At 37.0% G+C, this 22,469-nt stretch overlaps 1 protein-coding gene and 1 pseudogene across 1 annotated transcript; one reads left to right on the top strand and one right to left on the bottom strand.

The window, feature by feature from the left end:
- Positions 1 to 877: 877 nt before the first annotated feature.
- LOC148107668 (uncharacterized) lies at positions 878 to 1,764 on the bottom strand (annotated as a pseudogene).
- Positions 1,402 to 20,817, top strand: NAA30 (N-alpha-acetyltransferase 30, NatC catalytic subunit). The gene is made up of 5 exons (XM_045810406.2): positions 1,402 to 1,529; positions 1,796 to 2,567; positions 7,371 to 7,494; positions 9,289 to 9,344; positions 17,383 to 20,817. The coding sequence occupies exons 2-5, from the start codon at positions 1,797 to 1,799 to the stop codon at positions 17,518 to 17,520; spliced, it is 1,089 nt and encodes a 362-aa protein (XP_045666362.1). The 5' UTR covers positions 1,402 to 1,529; position 1,796; the 3' UTR covers positions 17,521 to 20,817.
- Positions 20,818 to 22,469: the final 1,652 nt, after the last annotated feature.

Below are 22,469 nucleotides of genomic sequence, written 5' to 3'. Positions count from 1 at the left end.
CTGTATTGATAGATACTTAGGTGCTTTGGACTTATTTTTTTCCAGTTATAGACAAGACTGAAATAAATAAGCAGCTACATCTCTATTTGTACACAAATATCAATATTTCTATAAAAATCTATAGTTTTTATAAAACCTATAAATGAGTTAATAAACACATGTAAGATACTTAGAGCAGTGCCGGCACATAGTAACACATTTTATTATTGCTATTTTTATCACTATAGATTGAACTTCTAGATAGGAGGTGATAGTTTGTCCTTGCTATCTTTAGTGACAAGGACCCTAACAATTTTATGTAACAGCTATGCTACAATGTATCCCACTTTCTAGAGTTTATCTCATGGCAGAAAGTTGCAAACATAATCAGTCATAGACTTATGTCCCTGAAAACATCCATCTGCTGCTGACATGACTAGCTCTACAAATCAGCTTTTGAAAAACTTAATTTGCTCCGTGTGATGGAGAGTTACAAAAACAGATCTGCTGGAAATCATCATTTGCGGACTAGAGAGGAAAGAGCGAAGCCACATGCTCCAGTGCGTGGGGCTGTTCAATTCCTTTTGCATCCGCTTGGGCAGACCACTTGGTGGAGTGAGTGAGGAGGAGGTTCAGGACATCACTTTCCCCGGGACAGTTTGTGTCACAAGTTTAGGAATGTGCTTTTCTAGCCGTTGTCACTCTATTCCACCATCTCTAACTCTTCCCCGGACGTGCTTGTACCTGTCCAGCACTTTTAATCACATTTAAATCCAAATTCCTGGGTAGGATAAAGGGGGTAAGGAGAAAGAGGACTACCTGTCCACCTTCTCTTGTCTCGAAGGGGCAGACTAATCAAACTTAACTCACACTGCAAACAACCAGTTTTCAACAGCTTTTAACGTCCTTCCTCTTCCGATTTTCTCCCGTTTTGCTCCATTTTTAAGGGACTCAGGTAACCGCCCCCCCCCCGCCTTACTCCCCCGCCCCTCCCCGCTTCAGGGCAAACGTAGTACAGCTGAGGAAGAGCATTTTTAGGGGACTCGTGTGCGGCCAGGTCGGCAGGCCACCAGCCGGCGGGCTTCGCGGCCGCTCCGTGGGGGCGGCGGGCTTGGAACAGGGAGCGCCGGTCCCGCCCATCTCTCCCCGCCCCAGCGTTCTGAGCTCCTCCGGCTGAGGAGTTCAAAGCCTAGGACGGTGGCCTGGGAGCCGAAGACTCCAAAGCCCTCGGCAACTTCCCCGCCCCATAGCCCCACCCATTAGCACGCGGCCTCCCCTAGAACCCACAGGAGACACCTTCGTCCCCGCCCCTCCACAGGTCACCTCCCTCCACGCCCCTTTCCCTTGGCCCCGGCAGCCGGCAGGCAGGGAAGTGTCGTAAAGCCAGGCCTAGGAAACTTTACCCGGGGTAACAGCCGAGGCGCTTTACGGCGACGGCGGCTGAGTGTGAACCTTGGCGGTGGTGGAGGCGGCCGCGGCGGCGAAGGAGGCGGCGGCGGCGGCTGAGGAGGAAGAGGAGTGGCGGCAGTGGCGGCGGGGACCTGTGCGGGGTGAGCCGCGCGGAGGGGGCAGGGAGGGGCCGCGGGTGACAGGGCCAGTGGATGAGTGCGGGCGGACGGGGACGGTGGCCGGCTGAACAGCTGGGCGGCGCTGAAGAGCGGGGGGGGGTGCGGAATTGGGGGGGCTGCTCCGTGAGGGACGGTTTCTGCCTTTGTTCCCCCCCACCTTCGCCCCCCCCCCCCGCCCGCCGCCCCCTCTGCTGCGCGCTCGTCCGCCGGGTCTCATGGCCTCCCCTCTCGGTCTGTGTCGCCTCTAGGATGGCGGAGGTACCGCCTGGGCCTAGCAGCCTCCTCCCACCACCAGCACCTCCGGCCTCGGCGGCGGCCGAGCCCCGCTGTCCCTTCCCGGCGGGGGCAGCCCTCGCCTGCTGCAGCGAGGACGAGGAGGACGACGAGGAGCACGAAGGCGGCGGCGGCAGGAGCCCGGCGGGCGGCGAGGCGACGGCGGCGGCCAAGGGGCATCCGTGTCTCCGCTGCCCTCAGCCGCCGCAGGAGCAGCAGCAGCTCAACGGATTGATCAGCCCCGAACTGCGGCACCTCCGGGCGGCCGCCTCCCTCAAGAGCAAGGTTTTGAGCGTGGCCGAGGCCGCCACGACCACGGCCACCCCCGACGGGGGGCCCAGAGCGACTGCAACAAAAGGAGCTGGGGTACACTCGGGCGAGAGTCCCCCTCACTGCCTCCCCAATAATGGAAGAACTGCGCTCCCCAGCCCGGCAGAGGCAGTGGCGGCGAGCGATCCTGCGGCGGCGGCCCGCAATGGACTGGCGGAGGGCACCGAGCAGGAGGAGGAGGAGGAAGACGAGCAGGTGCGGCTGCTGTCTTCATCCCTGACCGCCGGCTGCAGTTTGAGAAGCCCCTCAGGCAGGGAGGTTGAGCCTGGGGAGGATCGGACGATACGTTATGTCCGATATGAATCCGAGCTACAAATGCCCGATATCATGAGACTGATCACCAAAGATCTGTCTGAACCCTACTCCATTTATACCTATAGATATTTTATCCACAACTGGCCACAGCTGTGCTTCTTGGTAAGTGGATGGAATGCAAAGAGGGTGAACCCAGCAGAGAGATCCAGGCTGTGCGGGGCAGGGAGTGTGAGGGCTGAGAGTGGCAGTGGATGTATACTCCTGCGTTTCATAGTACGTTACATGATGTAAAGTGCGTGTACACACTACTAGTTATTTAATGAAACTGTTTTGAAGGTAAGACATCTTGAGCCGGCTTAACTTGATATGTAAATGCAACAAGCCTGTATGATGCATGTTGGGGGTCTTGGATCCTGTTTATATTAGCTTATAATCATGTTTAACCGTCTTTAATTACCCTCCCTCATCCTCAGAGCACTTTGCAATCATTTAATTTGAACATGGTTCTGTTCGGATACAGGCTTTATTAATCTCTCAATTACAGCCGTAATCAGGGAAGAGTGTATGCATAAACATGTTTTGGTGAACATGATTGTCAGTAAACTTGCTGTGGCCACATTGGAGAATTAAATCTTACAAGCATTTTCTGTAATTATGGAGATTGTCTCCTTTTACTTCAACAGGACAATTAACAGTTGTAGCCAGCCTGTTTTCTGGTGGTAGATTGTAGAAGGCGCTACTAACGCTTCTGGTGGCCGAAAGACTCCTGAAACTTGAACAAAATACCTTTTTGTGGAATACAGGAAACTAAGTGTGAAATTGTTACTAATCTAATTTTTTTCTTTAAGAAACTGGTCATAAATATACCTAAATACTAGTAGTAACACAGGCTTCTGTAAAGCATAGTCGACAGAATTTTTTTACTTATATGTAAGCAAGAAAGATTTGGCTATGAAACAAGCTAAATAGTTTTGTTTTGTTTTTTAATTTTTTTTGAAAATTTATGTAGTGGTGGTACCAGTCGTTTCTTCCCAATAATACTGATCAATTTTAGTCTGTGTGAAACCTTTCACTTAAATATTAACTGAAGGTATATGCTTTATATTTGTGTGCTCACAAGCAATTTGTTTCCATTGAATTTCACTGAGGGAAGGCAACATGATTTTAAGAAGTATTTTATGATATGTAAATGGAGAAGCACTACTATTATGTATTGTTTTAGCATTGACTTAGTTGTACTTAGCAAATCCCTGCAAGACGTTTTGACAGTGCTTCAGAAATCCATCTTTTTGATTTTATATGTTGGTAATCTGAAAATATAACTTCAATATTGTAGATAATGGTAGTTCTGCTATTTTCTATGTTCAGTTTGCTAAACTTCAATTTAGTATGTTTGTTTAAATTGTGGGAACTATCTTATATTCTACAAAACTGCTTTTCCAGGATTCTCACCATTGTATCAAAATAGAAGTTCTTAGGCCTTTGCCAATGAATATGGGAAAGTGATTTTATAGCACTATTATACATGTCATATTAAATGCCAGTGTAATTGTTAAAAATTTATGATTGATTTAATTGTAAGTTTACCCACAAAAGCATACAATTGAGGCAAACCTTAAATTGACATATGTATTTTTGTTAATTACCAGAAAATAGATGTATATATAATATTTAGTCAACTTTGGGTTCTGATATTACCTCGACCTCTCTCAACTTGTGTGCCATTTTAGACTCTGATAAACTTAGTAAATTTTAGTTTTGATATTTCATGGACTCCTTCCAATTCACCATCTAATTTATACTTTAGCTCTTTAATAGCCAGTTTGTTTAACATTAAATTCTGAATATCTGGAAATTCAGATATGTACAGGTGGTTGACATCTAAGATTTACTAGTGCAAATATGTATCTGGGGGTATTGAACATAAAACAGTAGTTAATCAGAGGCCTTTATGTTGGCATTTAAAAAATTTGAGTTTCCTCTAAGAACTAATTTAAAACAAATATAAGTGTATGTTGATTTTAAATCCTGTCATTTTAGAACTGTAAAGAATCTTAAATATAACCTAGCTCAACTTGACTTTTTTTTTAATACAAAAAAATTCAGGACCAAAGTGACTTAAAATGTTTAAATCTTCAAATATTTAGGGGTGTCTGGCTGGCTCAGTCAGTGGAACAGCCAGCTCTTGATTCTTAAGGTTGTGAGTTCGAGCCCCAAGTTGGTGTAGAGATTACATAAAAATAAAATCTTACTAAAAAAAAAAAAAAGCTTCAGGTATTTAGTGGCAGAGAGGTAAAGCTAGAACTTAACCTGACCTCTCATTATAGAAGTAAGAACCTGAAAAATTACATACTCTTGACAGTGAAGATCTTTGTGTTACCAAGTTATGCTTCATCGAGGGACAGTTGTCCTTGCAAACATGAGTAATCTGAAGAGATTGAAAACCTCCAAAATGCTTCTGGTTTCCATATAAACTGTAATGGATCAAATGGAATGTATGAGGTTGAACCTTAGAAAACTGCCAATACATGACCATATCTGACTAACAAAAATGTCAGTTTCTTATGATTCTTCCTAATAATTGTAACAGATGTGAAAGTAGAGTACCAGACAAATGGGAGACATTGTGAATTACTCTATTCTTAACTAATTTATCTGTCTTTTGAATTCATGGTATTTTCAGCTGTTGGTGGCTTTTTGAACTTCTTACTCTTATTACTAGTGATGTATTATAGTCTGCTTATTCTAAATTTAACTTTCTGGCTTCCTCTGTTTTCCCATGTATAGCATTCTGGAATTTGGGAATTTCTGTTTCACACAACTTAAATTTTTCAAGTTTTATAGATTGACAAGCATTTGGCCTTGTAGAGTTAAGTCTTAATCTTGCCAGGAATTTTTCAGTTCCCATCCTTGAAAAAAGAACACATTTGATAGTATGAGTTCCAAATATATGTGCAGAGCTTTTATTTGGAAAAACTGACAAGCAGTTTAGTGATTCTTGTAAGTGTATATCCATCAGCAATTTATCAGAAAAAAAAAATTACAGCATAGGCCTTCCTCACTACCAACATATTATTAGTAACAGTATATTGTATATTGGGCTTTTATTTTTTTTACTGATTTGTACCACTTGATTTTTGCCCCTACAGATTCTTCATTAGGAAGAAGTCAATCTAGTCCAAGTGTGAACTGATATAATACTTTGTTTGCCCGTTACTTCCTTGGTCAGAGGACAAAGATTTGTTTGCAATATCTATCCAATTTGAAAGTATTGTCCAATTGTATTGTGTCTGGTGGTTCTGATTTTGAAGAGACTTTTTTTGGATGGTTTACTAACTGTGAAGTGTAGCTGTCCTACAGTTTTGTATCATAGATTTATGTAGGTTTCCATTTTCCCTGACTTACGAGATCAGGTCAAAAAGTTTTTTAATGTAACATTAGTTCAAACATGTACACACAACCACATACATATATTTTGAAGTGAGTTATCTTCAAATCAGAAAAATGCTGTCCCAGTTGTTCAGCCAGCCAACTTTTGTGTATTTTTCAGGTCTTATTTCAGAAAGAAATTTTAGTTTTCAAAAGAATTTTGATAGAACCAGATTGATTCATTGTGAATGAAAATGGAAATAGCAGTTTTAGAGGTTTATTGGTTCAAAATAGTTTTAGATTGTGTGATAAAACAGAAATGAATTAGAGTGGATTGTTGAATTTAATATCCCTTCAAAAGGATTTTTCTGACCCAGTTGAGGTTTGTGTGAAATGGATTAGAATTATCTTGCCTACAAGATTTCTCCACAATTAAAAAAGGACTTTTTAATCATTTTACAGAATGATGAACTGAAAAATGTCACATCAAAATTAAGTTAAAATTAAGTATTAAGTATAAACTGAGCTTTTTAATTTCTTAACCTAATTCCTGGTTTTTGTTGTTGAAATAGCTCCTTCTGAAAATTAATTTTATTAAGAGAGAATTTGAAGTTTTCCTATTTTTTTAATGAGTGCTCTTTATAGCAAACACATATTTCTAGCGAGCTGACACATTATTAAACAATTGGGAGTATTGCCCTATTGATATTTACCAGAATACAGCATTAGTAGAACTTTTCATGAGTGACGGAACTTTTGAAAAACATTTTTAATGGTAACACTGGAAATCTTAATGAAAATGGGGGATGATTAGCATTTATGTAACATGTAACCGTTAACACTCTGGAAAGACATACTAAAATAACTATACAATTATATTAAAGCTTTGGCTTTAATATGAAGCTTTAATTTTAAGTTCTAGATATTCTCTGAGCCTAATGATAATGATACTGTCAGGAGAGTCCTAAAAATGAGACCATTGTATATCTAGTCTTCATAGTCCTTCACTAAAAAAACCCCTGGGGTAGGATCCAAGGAATACCTTAAAAACAATCTTTTTTCTGAAAATCATTTACATTTTTTTCCTGATCAGAGTCTAACTCTACTGTTTATGTAAAAATGTTTGTCTTTCACTAAAACTTTATTAGAATTAAGTTTAAATTTACAGTACTTTGATAAGCAAGTTTAATAATATTTTCTTATATCCTGATGAATAGACATTGTCTTAAAAAAATTACTTCACATATTTCCCCCTTCCCAATTCTTAAGCATGGAGGTCTTTATTGCAAATAATTATAAGCACCTCTTATAATGTACTTGAATATTTGCTTTGTGGGAATCTTGCTTTTTTTCCTCCCTAGGCTTTGATCATAAACATAAGCAGTTCATGCCCTAAACAATGTTGAACCATTTTAAACTGGAACATTTGAAGGATTTTTGGGATTTAGATTTCTGAAATTTCTGTGATTGCTCTCTTACTAGAATTCTTACCTCTTCTTCTCAAAAATGTGACCAATGGTTGGTTGCTGTTTCCCTGGGTAATTGTGCAGTACCTGATGGCAATGTATTCGTCATAACTGTTTGTTTATTTTTAAGGCCGTGGTAGGGGAGGAGTGTGTAGGTGCCATCGTTTGCAAGTTGGATATGCACAAAAAGATGTTCCGCAGAGGTTATATAGCCATGCTAGCCGTGGATTCCAAATACAGGAGAAATGGCATTGGTAAGGAGAATATTATGTCACTAAAAGAATACATAAGTTATTTTCATTTCTGTTTTTTGAAGCAAAAGATTTAAATGTAAAGACGTAGAAATGAGAAAGAAGCTAAGGGAAGAATATTAAGACTGTTTTTATTTCAAAATATTTTTAAAATGTTCTTAAAATTAATTGTTTTCTTTATTAATGTTTGGTTTGAGAAATTGTCTTTCTAGCAAGTAACAGGTGATCAGTTTTTACCTCTAAACAGTTTTTTTTTATCCCATTCAAAATGCTTTGTGTTATACTACGTGCTGCAATTTTCAGTAGCATTATTGGGGCACTTGATCACAGCCCTCCAGGAGCTGTCTATGGCTGGGTTAAGTGGGCCTCAAGGCAAAATTATGGAGAAATTGTTACTATTATTTAGTACTAGTCCTCAAACATATTAGCAATTCAGGGAGGACCAGGAGAAAGGAGAATTGTTTCTTAGTATTCCCAATTTCATCTCTTTCTTGGGTCTACTTTTCCTGGCATTTTCAGTTAATCTTATACTTGTGATTTATAATGGTCATTAGAGTCATCTGGGTGTTTTAAAAACAGATGCTTAGGTCCCTCCTCCTGAGAATCTTGTTTGTCCTGTTAGAAGTAGGACTGGGACTTCCTCAGGTGACTGTGATGTAAGCCTGGTTAAGAGCCACTGTCCTAGTGTCTAAGAGCTACTGGCTCTTTGTTCAGGATGGGGGATCAAGCACTTGTCTGAGCATGTCAAATTCTGGGAACTAATGAAGCTAAGTAGGTATTTGTGAAAGATTTAATGCCTGTACCAGTATTTAATTACTAGCAGTTTTTTGTCACTTGAATTTTTTTTTAAATACAATTGTTATTGTCCAATTTAAGACTGTTTCACACAATCTGAGATGTCATGAGAAATCATGAATAGGATGACTTAATACATTTGGTTTAACCAACCTTTCTTATTAGAGTTAAGAGTTTACTACTAAGGTTTTTAATGGATTGGACTTAACAAGCCAAGTTTAAGTTTTTGACACATTGAAAAGAGCTGATAAGGGCTCATGGCAATCGATAAGCAGTTGTCTGGCTAGTTCACAGGGCAGAACCTGGTGGCTTGAGGGCTGCATCCTAGCCCTCAGACATTTTGTTTGGCCCGTGTAATGTGTTCTTCCTCATATGCATGGTTGGAAAATTAAGAGAATTCTTACAGAATTTGGATTTCTTAAAATCAGAGTTGGCAGTTGTTTTACCTTTTACGTACCAAATGTAGCTGACCTTAAACTAGGATACGTTTTGCTGGACATTTACAGAGACACCACTGGCATCATTTGGGAATGCTGGACTTCAGTATGCTCAGGCTAGCTATACAGTTTGTAGGAACCAGCCCAGTATCTTGGGCTGTGTCACAGCAGTTTCTGGTGTGATCTTTGGCAAGATTAGCTCAAGAATCTTGTAGTAACTTCTGGCTAGTTCAAGGGTTTCATGGGCTGTTCTCGCCACACCATATCTTGCCTTTTTCTTTTTCCCTTTTCTCTTACCTTCAAACAGAACAGCACAAACTCCTGCTTGGAGCAAGCAATTACACCTAAGAAAAAGGGATACATACGGAGATAGGTCTTTTAAAAGGAAGCTTATATTGCTATGTATAGGTTCTGTTGGCCTCTCAGTTTAAATTTTTTCTCACTTAAGATAGTCCGTATCTGTATTCAAGGTAGAACGCAGCATTTGGTATTTCTGTGCTTACTATAAACATGGTAATTTAAGAAACTAAATTTTCCTTCATTAATACTCATGTCTATATTCTAGGTACTAACTTGGTTAAGAAAGCTATATATGCCATGGTTGAAGGAGACTGTGATGAGGTAAGTCTTTCTAAATTTAAAACCTTTTACCCTGGTCTGTATTCTACCAGTTTTTTTTTTTTTAATAAATATCCCATAATAAATTATACTGCAGATTTCATTGCGAACTATTACTATATAATTGTAGCTTGTGGTGAAAATTATATTCCTTTTAAAAACATGTGAATTTTGACCCAAAACAAATTTTAAGATGATAATGAGAGCTAAAATTTGTTCTTTGTCAAAATGTAAAGGTGAAATCTTAGACATTTTTAATAAATAATTGGTATTCAGAGGAATTGGTATTCAGAGGATTTGTTATCAGTTAAAATCATTTAAGGTAGCTTTTATTACAAATCTTACTGCAATTTCCTTACATATTGGCCTTAGTTTCTCTCTAAGTTACATTTTTTTTTTGAACTGTGGGCCAGCTGTCAGCTTATATGAAAGACATTTCGTGTTTGAAAAAAATCTCTCAGCATAAAATAATGAGAAGGCTGAGGAGAAAAAGACAACCATTTTTTAAATGTAGACCTGTCTGCATATTAACCTAAGAGTGTCTTTTCTCGTTAGCTTGTTTGTACAGCCTAACCGCAGCTATAATTTCTTTGTATCCTACAGCACCGTGCTGTACACATAGTGAGTGCTCTGTAACTAATAGTGACGGTTGAAAATGTGGAGGGAAATAACTATAAACTAGAGAAGTATAGGTGTTTTTAATATAGCAATGGCGACTAAGAAGGAACAAAATTGTATTGTGCTAACAATTTTATGAACAGTACAAGTGACAATTGTTTTTATTATTGGAGGGCAACTATGCCTTAGAGAGTTCTCAAAATACTTGAAATTAGGTAATTTTTTCCTCAAAAGGCTGTAACCTGTTTTGACTACTTTTTTTAAGGTGGGTTTTTTTCTGTACAGAATGTACGCAGTCATTAAGCATGATGTGTATGTGTGATTTGGGGGTGCAGAGTCCTTCATTCACCATCCTCACACTCTGCAGCTCTTCAGTCTTCTGTCCACTTATAGCTACTGTTCATCTTCAAATATATATCCTCCCATTTCTAAGCACCCATCTAAGCTGTGTAATACTTTTTCTTTACACAAATGAAGCCATAATTATTATTCTGCAATAATTACTTTTTTTTATTTAACAATATCTCATGAACATGTTTCCATGCCAGAATACAGGGATTTACCGTAGAGTAGTCTCACGCTGCTTGTTCACATTAGTTTGTATTCTGACTGATGACACTAAGTAGTGGTTGTACGAGAAGGCCTGCAGGTACGTTGGGCAGCACAGAGGAAATCATCCTGGCATTTCAGGATATTCAGTGTTATTTCAAATAAGATAATTCACACAGAGTGAAGGATCTTATATTGTTCACAGCTTTTAATATAATGTCAAAAAATGAAAGATGCAGTGACCCTGATCATTTAAATGACTGGTAATTAAAATTTGCAGAAGAGAGTTGGACTACATATGTTGATAAGTATGAGTCCCTATGTTTGGACCATAGCCACACTGGTTTAGTTCATCAGGAGGAGAAATCAAGCTTCATGAAAGAGGAGAAATCTTTGGGTTGATAAGACCATGTTTTGATCCTCTACTTGCTACTGAAGAGAGTGGTTTCCAGCGAGCAGGGATGTTATGAATAGAGAGTATTATGTTCCTTATGGTATTACAACTTTTGTGAGTTATCCTAGTCACTACCTGTGAGACAGGGTAGTGTGCTTTACCTTAACAAATGTTTAAATAGTATTGGTTTTCCTTTGAAAGTTCTGGGGATTGATACGGAGATTTGGGTTATATTTTAGTCTCAAAGTTAGATCCTAAATGAGTGACACATTTTATGGTAGAAATACTCTTTTAATTGTGGGCCTAAAAATCTAATTCTGATTTATTTTTCTTACTTTTGAAGCAAAGAGTTTTACCTAATCTTAGTCTGAAATGGGAATAGTTCCATAAACTTCTTTTGTATGATTTTTTTTTTTTTTTTACCAGTTTGAATAGCTCTGCCTCTGGATTAGAGAACTCTTCTATGTTTAAAGAAAATTGTGCCACATTGCTCATATAACATATAAAGATTTTGCTCTATGAAGGGATAGAACCTTTGTTTACTCTTTATAAGGCTTTCCCTCTCCCTTTCATTTTGTGTTAAACTATGTCAGCCACAATTCTATCCCATTTTCCCTTCTAATTTTTGATAGTTAATTTGTCTTTATTGGTTCCACTTCCTTTATTATCATTTCACCCCATTTGGTTTGGTTTCTTCCTCCTCAACTCCAGGGTAACTACTTCTCAGTCTTTAAGATCCAATACAAATATCAATAACTTTTTAAAGTTTTCCTTAATCCTTCTAGACAGAATCATTTATGTGGCTTCTGTGTTTTTTTTGGCTTCTCTTTTTGTAAAATTTACTTCATTGTTCACAGTCTGTGCCTTAGCCGCTAAGGAGAGCAGAGATTCCTTTTCTTGTTTACTGCTGTTTCTTAGTACTTAGTGTGGTGTTTGTGATAGAGTACAGTGGTTCTTAAATTTGTTGGCTGATTGGTTCAGTGCTTCCAGCATTGTATTTGTACCCCCTTTTTTTTTTTTAATGCAGTTGTGAATTTCAACTTGTGTAATTAATTGTTAACTTGTCTTCCCCTCTGAGCTTTCTATAAACTTTCTAGGAATGGCAGTCATCTTACTTATTTAGTACATAGTAAGATTTAAAAAAAGGTACAGAGTTCATCAGTTGTTAATACCTTTTCGGTAAAAACAAAATCATATGTAAAAACAGTCTTGTGTATAATTCATTGTTCTGAGGAAAACTGAAATTTTAATTTCTAAGAATATAGTAACCAATTATAACCAACATGTGATTTTACTTTTATTAAGTTGGGCCAACCTTCTTTTCTCTTTAAAGTGTTAAGGAATTTTGGCAAATTATTGGAAAGTCATTTGAGAAGAGATTTAAATTACATTTTCCACCACTTAGGTTGTACTGCTATTTTTTTTTTCTTAAAGAGATTTTTAATTCTACATGCCTATAGAAAGTTCCATTTGGAAATCTCTAGGAGGCCTTACCATGCACATTCAGTCAATTTTTACTTCCTATTCTGTTTGTAGAATTTATTTGTGACCTTGAGTCATGTTTATATTGCTCTTGGTTCCTCTTGTCATTTTTAAGATAAATTTACAGCATATTAAACCAAAATTAGTAATCACGGAGTTGAAATGTAGATTATGTTTTTGTTCGAATAATAATGAAATACTCTCCCAATCTAATAGTTATTTTCATTTCGCCTTACTATGACTTTCCTAACTTTTTATGTCAGAATTAGACATGTTAAAACAGCTAACTAAAAGATCTTTTTCATTTTCTGTATATTTGGAGCTGTCTATAAAGTTATAAAAAAAAGAAACAAGTGGATTTGTTGCTTCCTGAATGAGAAATGCATTACCCACATTGCTAACCTGGCTTGACTTTGTCCCCCCCCCCCCCCCCCCCCCCCCGGCTGCCAAACATGTAGTAGCTACTAGGACAAGCATCTTGGGTTTGTGTGTTACCTTAGGGGAAATAGTAAGAAAAATACATATAAATAGCATGAATAGTTTTTTAGAATGTGGGATTGCTGGATCATATAGTAGTTTTGGTTTTAATTTTTTGAGGAGTCTCCGTAACTATTCCATGGTGGCTGTACCGATTTACATTCCTGACAATAGTGGCCTAATTTATTATAACCAATAATAAATCTGTTAACATATTAACAAAATACATATATGTTGATATGTACAAATACATCTCATGTATTTTTATGATTTTTTGATATTGTACAAAGAACTTTTATTATAATGTACAAAGATGACTTTTAAACCTTTTATGTTTAACAGTTCTATATTGACTATTTTTAGTTTCACTGGAAACATATTTTGTCTATGAGACAGAGGCTGCTAGGTAAAGAACAGAGTAAAATGGAGAGATTTAAGCTGTAAGGACTTTTGGTTGAGTAGTTTGTTCTAATTAAAGAACTGGTTATGAGAGGCCTGGGTGCTAGATCCATCTTCTGTCACTTAGAATTGTGATTGTAGGCAAGTCATTTAACTTGTTATAGTCTGTCTCTTTGTCTATGCAATCTGATGGTAATGCTGATCTTAAAGGAATGTTAAAAAGAGCAATAGTAGTATTCAGTCATTGATGGAAGGTCTGTGAAGTGCCAGACTATAGGCTAGTGCTTAGGTTCTAGCAGTGAACAGCTTGCCCTCCCTCCAGCAGTTCCAGCCTGCAGTATTAAAAAAGTCTTTCTAAACTGTAAGTTTGGCTTATCCTGACAATCGTTTGTTGCTAAGTGAGTCCGTGGAACTTCACAGTAATCCTTTTTCTGTTAAGTAGAATTCTACTTTGCCAAATTTCTTTGGGACCAAAGTAGCCTCATTATCCTTTGGCTTCCTATGTAATACTCCCATGATATGGACTGAAAGAATAGTTTTATATTGAGTTTTCACTATAAACCCAGATTCTCTTTTAGTGTATTTATAAGAATTTGAGTGATTATTAAAAAGTAGTTACTTTTTTTCTGACATTTTCTATTTTGTCAAATGATCTCCTTGTTTAGAGAATGTGAGTGTACCGAGAGAATCTGTTCAATTTAACTAAGGTTAGCCCTTTGTGTAATTCCGTTTTTGTGTAATTGGGCTGTATTTCACTAATCTGTTAGGGTGCCAACAAACATGATTAGAGCTCGTTACCACACCTTACATGTGTATTTATGTAGCCATAATTAGCTTCGGATGAGTCTTGAATATTTTCGATTGCCAAATATTAACAAACATAGGCTTAGATCCCCTTTATTGTGTCTTAAGTAGGTTAGAGCTCCCATTTGCTGCTTTCTTTTACTCTGGGAAACAAGCAGGGGGAGGCACATCAGAGTGGATACTATTAAGCTGCAGTTCAGATTTGGAGTCTGGTCTGTTTTTGCAGTACTGGTGGCCTTGAGTTTCATTCTTTTGTAAATTGGAGAAAATCGTATCTATTTCATAGGGTTATTGTGAAAATAACATAATGACAAATGCATGTAAAATGACATAACACATGTAAAACGCTTTACAAAGCATTTAGTAAACCTTCAGTAAATATTAGCTTAAAAAAACCCTTACATTCCTTTTTCTGTGAAATCAGGTTCCAAGTTTTGAGTTGTCGTACCTTTATTGCTTCACATATTAATTGTTTTGATACATTTTAGCTAGCTCTGATTAGGTGGTGGCCTAAAACAGAATTCTAAGAGTTCCCAAGAGAATTGTTCAAAATTGAAAACCTGTATTGATCGGACTGTAGTGTCCCATACTGGAAGATGACATACATTACTTAAAAATAAATTCCATTTTTTTAAGAGCAGAGAAAAGTTGCTGACTTTTATTCTTCAACCAATTTATTTGTTGTACAACATTTATTTAAATGTTCCTTCTTAGTAATATTTTCTCTTGCTACTGAAATATTCATTACTTGTTTTTAGATCTTTTAAAAGTCCAGATTTAGCATTTGATTTGCTTTAATGAGTTGATTGTTTAGTAGTTGCTTTAAGATGATGCTTTCTCTTTCAGTACATAGGTCATTTTAAAAGTTTGGTAATACTTTTGTTTATGTAATGTTTGTAATATAATGAAAGGTGCTTGGGATGTATATAATTTACAAATATTTAAGAGCCTTCTGTGTGTTACGCAGTGTGTTAGGTACATAGGAAACGGCTGTGAAGAAGGTACACATGATCCCTGCCCTTGTTGGGCTCATTAGCTAGGAGAGATGACACAGTCAGTAAATGTTGACTGAGAATGCAGTTGAATAAGGAGCAGTGCAGAGTGCTGTTGGGGTAATGTAAAAAGAAAGGGATACTTCACCCAGTCTGGAAGTGACAAGCTGAGGCCAAAAGCAAGGAGGACAGGAAGAGCATCCTTCCAGACAGAGAAAACAACTTATGTGGAAGGTCTAAGGTGGGAAAGATCATGGTGGGTTCCAGAAACTGAAAGTTCGGTGTTGATCACGGAGAGCCGGGAGAGGCGGGGCGATACCTAAAGTGAAGGTGGCAAGGTAGGTACAGGCCGTGTTTTGATGGGCCTTTTAGGCTTCTTCGGATTATTTTTAGATTGTGGATTTTATCTTGAGGACAAAAGGGAGTCAGTAAATGGTTTTAAGCAGGGTGTTAACAAGAGCATCATTCTACTTAAAGAGAATGGGAGACCTTTGAGTTAGGAGGATCTTATAATTACAGTGAAAGTTGACGGCAGCTTGGGCTAGAATAGTGTCATTAGGGATAGAAAGAAAAGGGTCGATTTGAGAGATTTAAGAGAGAAAGTTGAAATACTCAGTGCTTGGATGTTTGTGGTTAGGGATAGAGAGGAAAAAAGTTCAAGGATGACTCTTGGTTTCAGGTTTGAGGCATTGGTAGGTTGGAGATCTTGCTACTAAGATGTGGAATTGTGGAGGAGGAGTTGATCATGAGTTCAGTTTTGGACAGGATGAGTTGACGTATATTCTTTTCCCTATTATTTACATCCGTTTGAATTCTTGTCAAATGTGTCGATAGCTTGACATAGAACAGAGAGACTCGTAGGCTTCGCTTGGGCCTTTGTTTAATTATACTTTGCTCTTTTTGTCCCACTTCAAACACCTGAGGGTTATGACACCCAATAGTAACTGTGGCTCACTGTGTTGGTAATTCTCGATGAGGTAGATTGAGAATCAATAGACAGGCAAATAGAGCCGTGTAGCTAAGAGGTGGGAGGATGGGATAGAGGATGTTTTGGTAGAGGAAGGTAGAAACAAATTTAAAAAAATCACACAATATCAAAAAGTATCTCTTATTCATTGTCATTTTTTTTTTAAAGATTTTATTTATATTTATGTGACAGAGAGACAGCCAGCGAGAGAGGGAACACAGCAGGGGGAGTGGGAGAGGAAGAAGCAGGCTCATAGCGGAGGAGCCCGATGTGGGACTCGATCCCGGCATGCCGGGATCACGCCCTGAGCCGAAGGCAGACGCTTTAACGACTGCGCTACCCAGGCGCCCCTCATTGTCATTTTTAATGAAAATCTTGGTTTTGTTCGAGATAAGAGGCTGTTCAGTAATATTAAAAAAGACTCAAAAGTTAATACTTTATGTGTTCTTCAGTTAAGTGTTGATGTCCATAATGTGTAGTCACTTGTTCTCAGACTCTAATCTCCCAACTAGCAGCATCAGCATCAACTAGCAATTTTTCAAAAACACAGATTCTTGGGCTCCAGCCCAAATCTACTCAGAAACTCTGGGTGGGGGGTCTCAGCAATCTGTTTTAACAAGCCCTCCAGTTAACTAATGTTTGGGTACATTTGGTCTAGAATCAGCAAAGGCTCAGAGGAGTAAATATTTTAGACTTTGTAGACTATAGCTCTCTGGTGCAGCTATTCAGTCTGCTCCTTGTATTGAGAAAGCAGTCCTAGACAGCATGTAGACAAATGGGCATGGTTGTGTTCCAATAAAACTTTATTTACAGAAACAGGCAATGGGCACATTTGGCCCAAGGGCTATAATTTGCAGATTCTTGTGTAGACTCTAGACAATAGTTGTTGCCAGGATAAATGATGACAATGAAAATATAGGAGTCAGAGGTCAATTCGAATAGTTTCAAGTACTGGTCAGTTTTCTTCAAAGTTTTTGTTGTTGATTTTTTTCTTTTCTTCTTTTTTTTGTCACGCTATTTTTCTCCACAGGGAAATAATTCATCTTTGTTTTAGTATAAAACATATATTCACATTGCTAGAACTTTCAAACATCACAAAAAATCAATAGAACAGAAAATGTTCACATTCCTACCTCCCTTTGCCCTAAGAGAAAATTACTATCACAATTTCAGTGACCATTTTTCTGGGTACTTTCTGTACATCATTAACATTTATTGTTTCAACATCAATTTTAAAACAGATACAGTATGTTTTTCTTCAATATTTGAAATGTTTATATGTGATTTGTCAAATTATGAAATTATAAAATTAATTTCAAATATATAAAATTGTAACCTCGTTTTCTCATTTTTTTGAAGGTTGTTTTGGAAACAGAAATAACGAATAAGTCTGCTTTGAAACTTTATGAAAATCTTGGTTTTGTTCGAGATAAGAGGCTGTTCAGATACTATTTAAATGGAGTTGATGCACTGCGACTTAAATTGTGGCTGCGTTGAGAAACTGACATCAAGGAACAACTTTCCAACCACGCAGAATCGACCTTTGCATGCAATGCAATTTGTACAGAATTGCTTTGCAGGTGGATTTAGTAATTTCCATGCAGCTCTTACCTGTCAGTGTCTCATTGAGTGTCGCACAATATTTGTTGCACTTTGGCATGGCGCATTTGTTCTGAATTAAAAGAGATTGTTTTAAACTTAAAGAGTTCTTTTGGTACCAGCAAGATGTGCCAGTTGATAGCCAAGATTTGTTTGTTCATTTGCAAAGTCTGCTGACAATGTCATTTACACAGTGATCATTTTGTCACAGAACCAGTAAGTGGAACATGATTTTTGTTCCTTAAAAAAGCCAATGTAGATTGTAAAAATCTCTAAGTATACTAACATTTCACATGAAACCTGCCATAGTTTTCTGAAGGGGGTGGGGGAAAAGCTTCAATTTTAGGTTTTATTTTTTCAATATTAAATTTTTCATTCTTGAATATTGGTACCTCAGTGATTAGTGAATGAAAAAAATGTTCTGTAGGGTTGGGTGTGTCTTACAATGAGTACAGATAACAATGACATTGCGTCTGCCAGTGCCTGTGTAGATAAGTATATTTGTCTTCACCTCTAGTTTTTGAATGCATGCTATCTTTTCCTTTTCTTTAAGGCCTTTGCAAGCAAACTTTTGTTTTTATTTAAATTCTAAATTTGATAATAAATTATTTCAGATTTTTATAATTTGGATACTTTTTTCCAGGTGAGTGACAGTGGTTTACTGTAAAGTCCCTTTTTTCCTTACAGTAAGAAGTTGAATCTATTAGGAAAATCTTTGAGAAATGACTCAAAAGGGATGAGAAAAGTTGATGGAGCCGGGAATTGCTGGGTTTTTGGATGCACTTTTTTTTTGAGAGTGAGGGAATTTTTGGAAAAGAATAGAAAATTAATGTAAATTGGTATGATTTTATTTAATCAAAATTATCGCTAAGCTGTGAAGAACAGCTTTTACAAAGCAGTTGGAACTTTTTTCCCACTTGATTTGGATTTCACATCGCTTCTATTTCTTAAAATGCTTCACTTTTGGTTCTTAGTCTTGGAAATAAATTTCAAGGTGCATTGTATCCATTTTAAACTGATTTTATTTTCTTTTTCACTTATTTGAGCAAATTCTTGGGGAAGCTTTGCTTAGTTCTCAGAAAAACAAAAGGGAAAATTGTAAAAAATTTTTTGGAATGAGTTCTATGGGTTTTCTTAATAGTTATCACCATGTTCAGTTACATTGTATTTTGGCCAATCTGTGCAGTGTAACAAATTTTCAAGTTAATTTCAATTGAGTCAGGAAACCTGTGATGGATAATTTAACTGGAAAACCTAGGTACCCTAAAAAAAAAAAAAAAAAAAAAAAAAAAAAAAAGATTGATGCTCTGTGAAAAATGTTTTGTAGGATTCTATGTTGTATTTTCTTTAATTTGAATATGCTTTACTTCTGCTCTAGGATTTGGTTTGAATTTTATTTTATGGCTATAATTACTGTATTTTTAAAAACCCTACCTCCATTAACAGTTGGTAAAAGCCCCCTTTCAGGAAAGTTTGTTGCCTTTTTTTTTTTTTTTTTTTTTTAAGGAAAGCTGCTCCTTGCTCAGTGTCGTGTCTTGAAAGTGAACATGGTATTAAGTACTTTTAAAATAATGACACACAGATTTGGTGAAAATAAAATCTTCCTATTGGTGGGATCATTTATAGTTCCTTGTTTTTAAAGACAACTTTTTCTTTCCATTTTATGTTGCTCTTGAAAATTTAATGGGGAGAGTACTGATTACATTAAATATATGATGATTACACAATACTCAGCTTTCCAGCTGACGATTTTGAGTCCTTTGCTCAAATGTCATTTGGGCTCTAACAGAGGAATGCCAGTCATAGTGATGCTTCTGTTACTTTTAATATGGAGAGAACTGAGCTAAAACAGTTATCAAATTTTATCTCACCACTTTATTGAGTAGTGATAGTTGATGAACGTACAGTTGTTTGACTCACTAATGGGGACAGTTCTAAAGTAGATACATGCTAGATTTTCATTTCAACCATTATGTTTTTGGCACATTATCAATGAAACCATCTCTGCTGACCTTTTCCCCCAGAATTGACCAGGTTTTGCTGAACTGACTGGGTGTTGTAAACATAACCTTAACATGTGGCTAAAAAGTCATATGGTTGCTGTATTGTTCAGTTGGTGTATGTTGAATATAAATGTCTCCCTTATGTCTTTCATTGGTTATGCAAAAATTGTTTACTTAAATAGACTAAAATTTTAATGTCCAGCATGATAACCCAGCATCAAAACTAAGTCTCCATTCCAGTTGAAGTAGCATCATACATTACTTTCTGATAGTGGACTTTCATTTTTCTTATATAATCTTAAAACAGTCCTATTTAAAATTGATAGAGTGAGTTCACTTGGCTAAAACTGAGCAAAATTGGTGCAACTTTCTTTTAATGGGGTGCTGCCTCTTTAAGACTGACTGTACTATCCACTGACACTGGTTTGGCAGTTGGTACTGCTGAACATTTTTATACATGCTACCATGAAGCTATATATGTTAGTATTGAAGAAGCTAACGGGTATACTATCATTTTTGATATGTGGGCTGATTGTAATTTCCCTTACATTAGGATGAAACTACTCTAGAGAAGTCCACAGATCAGAAACCAGACAGTAGTTTTTGAAGTTGAAGCCAACAAAATAAAAAAAAAAAAAAAAAGAAATTACTATTAAAAAATTGGTTTTAATATTTTCTGACTCTTCCCCAAATTACCCTCCCTACTTGCTTGACAAATCTATGTAAAGGAGTTTGTTTGTCACATGTTTTAATTTTACCTTGCCCTGTGTTTATGGTATTGGCTGACATGTATAAGACTGGATGTGTATATTTATTATGGTGTCTAAAAATCATGAAGTTCATCACTTTCCAGGAGCATAGATAAAAGCAGATTGGTAGTGCATCAGAGTTAACTTTTCAGTGCACCATGACATCACTAAAATGAGTCTATAATGTTACAGGGCTTTCAGGTTTGTAAAAACATAACCATAAATTATATTGACGTCAGATATGAGTTGAGTATCTATAAAATATCACGTGTATCTCAAAATATTGGACTGCTGTTTGATGACTGGATATTGCTGCATAATTTTCTTCTATTGTCCCATATCCTTTTGGAGAGAGAGATTTAATGGGATTTGAAATGTGCAAGCTGTCTAAATAAGATGCAGTCAAATAAAGTTGGTTAAGTTGTGTTTGCATTTTTCTTTTAGATACAGCTGTGTGCATTTTATGATTGAGTTGTTCTGCTTTTACCTACTAAGAAAAAAACCAAGCATTCCATTCAGTTTCCCACTTCCGGCCTCCCATCCAAGAATTATTTGGTAGAAGTAATATATAATTATTATCTACTTTGTGTTCTGACAAAGTAAATTTGAAAATAACAACATGAATTTGATTTTCCTAAAAGTATTCAGAGTTAGTCAACTCAGATATCAATACGAATGAGAGCATATTTGAAAGTATAAAACCAAAACTTGGATTTTTGTCCTTGTGCCATAGCAGTTTATTCCTAAGACTGTTTTCATTTTAATTTACTGCCTTTTTTGTTTGTACTTAAGTAATGTTTTTCCCCCCTTGCTAAGACACCAAAGTAAAATAGAGCAATATCTGGGCTATTTGCCTCATTCTTGTGAGCAGCTTTAAATGGTAGTCATGTATGCTTTTATATTTAAAGATTTGTGGATGTTAGTGGAAGAAAGAGATGTTTTAAATATGAGTAGTAAATTACTTTCATCATCCATGCAGTATTCACTTTGTTCTTTTATAACTAGTAAAAATGTCTGAGTTCATGTTTTACTTGAATCTTATATGGAACTCCTAATACCTCATAAATTGTCTAAATAATGATAAGAAAGTTGATACTGTCCTTTGACACCTATGAACAGAGATCACTATTAATCTGTAGCCCAGAGATACAGTGATATTTTTAAACAACTTTTAAAAAGTAAAAATCTCATGAGCATATAGCACACTGCACTTTCTTCAGAACAGTGCTGTCCAGTAGCACTTTTTACAATAACAATGTTCTTCGTGCTCTCCAATATGGTAGCCACTAGTCACATGTAGCTAGTGAGCCCTTGAAGAGTAGCTAGTATGATTGAAGAACTGAATTTTTAATTTTAATTGAAATTTAAGTAGTCACACGTGGTTAGTGGCTACTGCGTTGGACAGCATAGCTTTAGATAATATTTAAGCAGTAGTAACTAAGGAAAGTATGTTTTCAATAGGATTTTTAAGACTACTAATTTATTGAAATACAAAATGGAAGCATCAGGATTAAAAATGATCTCTGAGCAAGGGCACAACCGCACTGTTTATGTTGACCGTCTGTTGCATCCGTACAGTATTTAACACCACCTCTCTCCCGCTTCCGTTGTGATACAGCCCTGAGAAAAGCAGCCCTTTCAGTTTTTATTTGCAAGTATCCTGGGTTGCAGAGATGCACAGATTCAAGTGCCAATAATTAGTTTCTGATGAGACTGTCACGTCTTTTTAGTGTTAAAATATTTCACATAGTTAAACCTAATAATCTCTCATTGTAGATGAATTTGAAGTCATTTCACCTCTAAAAGATTGGTCATTTCTCATTTTACCAGTGGACAAACGAACATGGAAGTATATCATTTATACTTTGTTTAATTCTGGAAGATCATTCATGCTGATGCAAAGGCAAGTGTTTTTTGTTTTTTTTTTCTGAGAGAACAAGATTTTGCTGTGTTCTCTGGCCATGTCATGTGTCATTCTTGATTCTAGCTGGTCGTGGAGTTTGTAATTCATCAAAAGGGCAGGAGTGGGGTTGGAAAACACCTGGCCTAGGGGGGTGCCAGGCTTGGTACAGTTTCTTCCCACTGCTGGGGAAAG

Source organism: Ursus americanus, chromosome 26, assembly GCF_024610735.1.
Source record: "Ursus americanus isolate L20-20 chromosome 26, mUrsAme1.1.p, whole genome shotgun sequence".
NCBI classification, from domain to species: Eukaryota; Metazoa; Chordata; class Mammalia; order Carnivora; family Ursidae; genus Ursus; species Ursus americanus.
The sequence above is the reverse complement of the archived record's forward strand: the minus strand, read 5'-3'. Positions and strand labels throughout refer to the sequence as shown.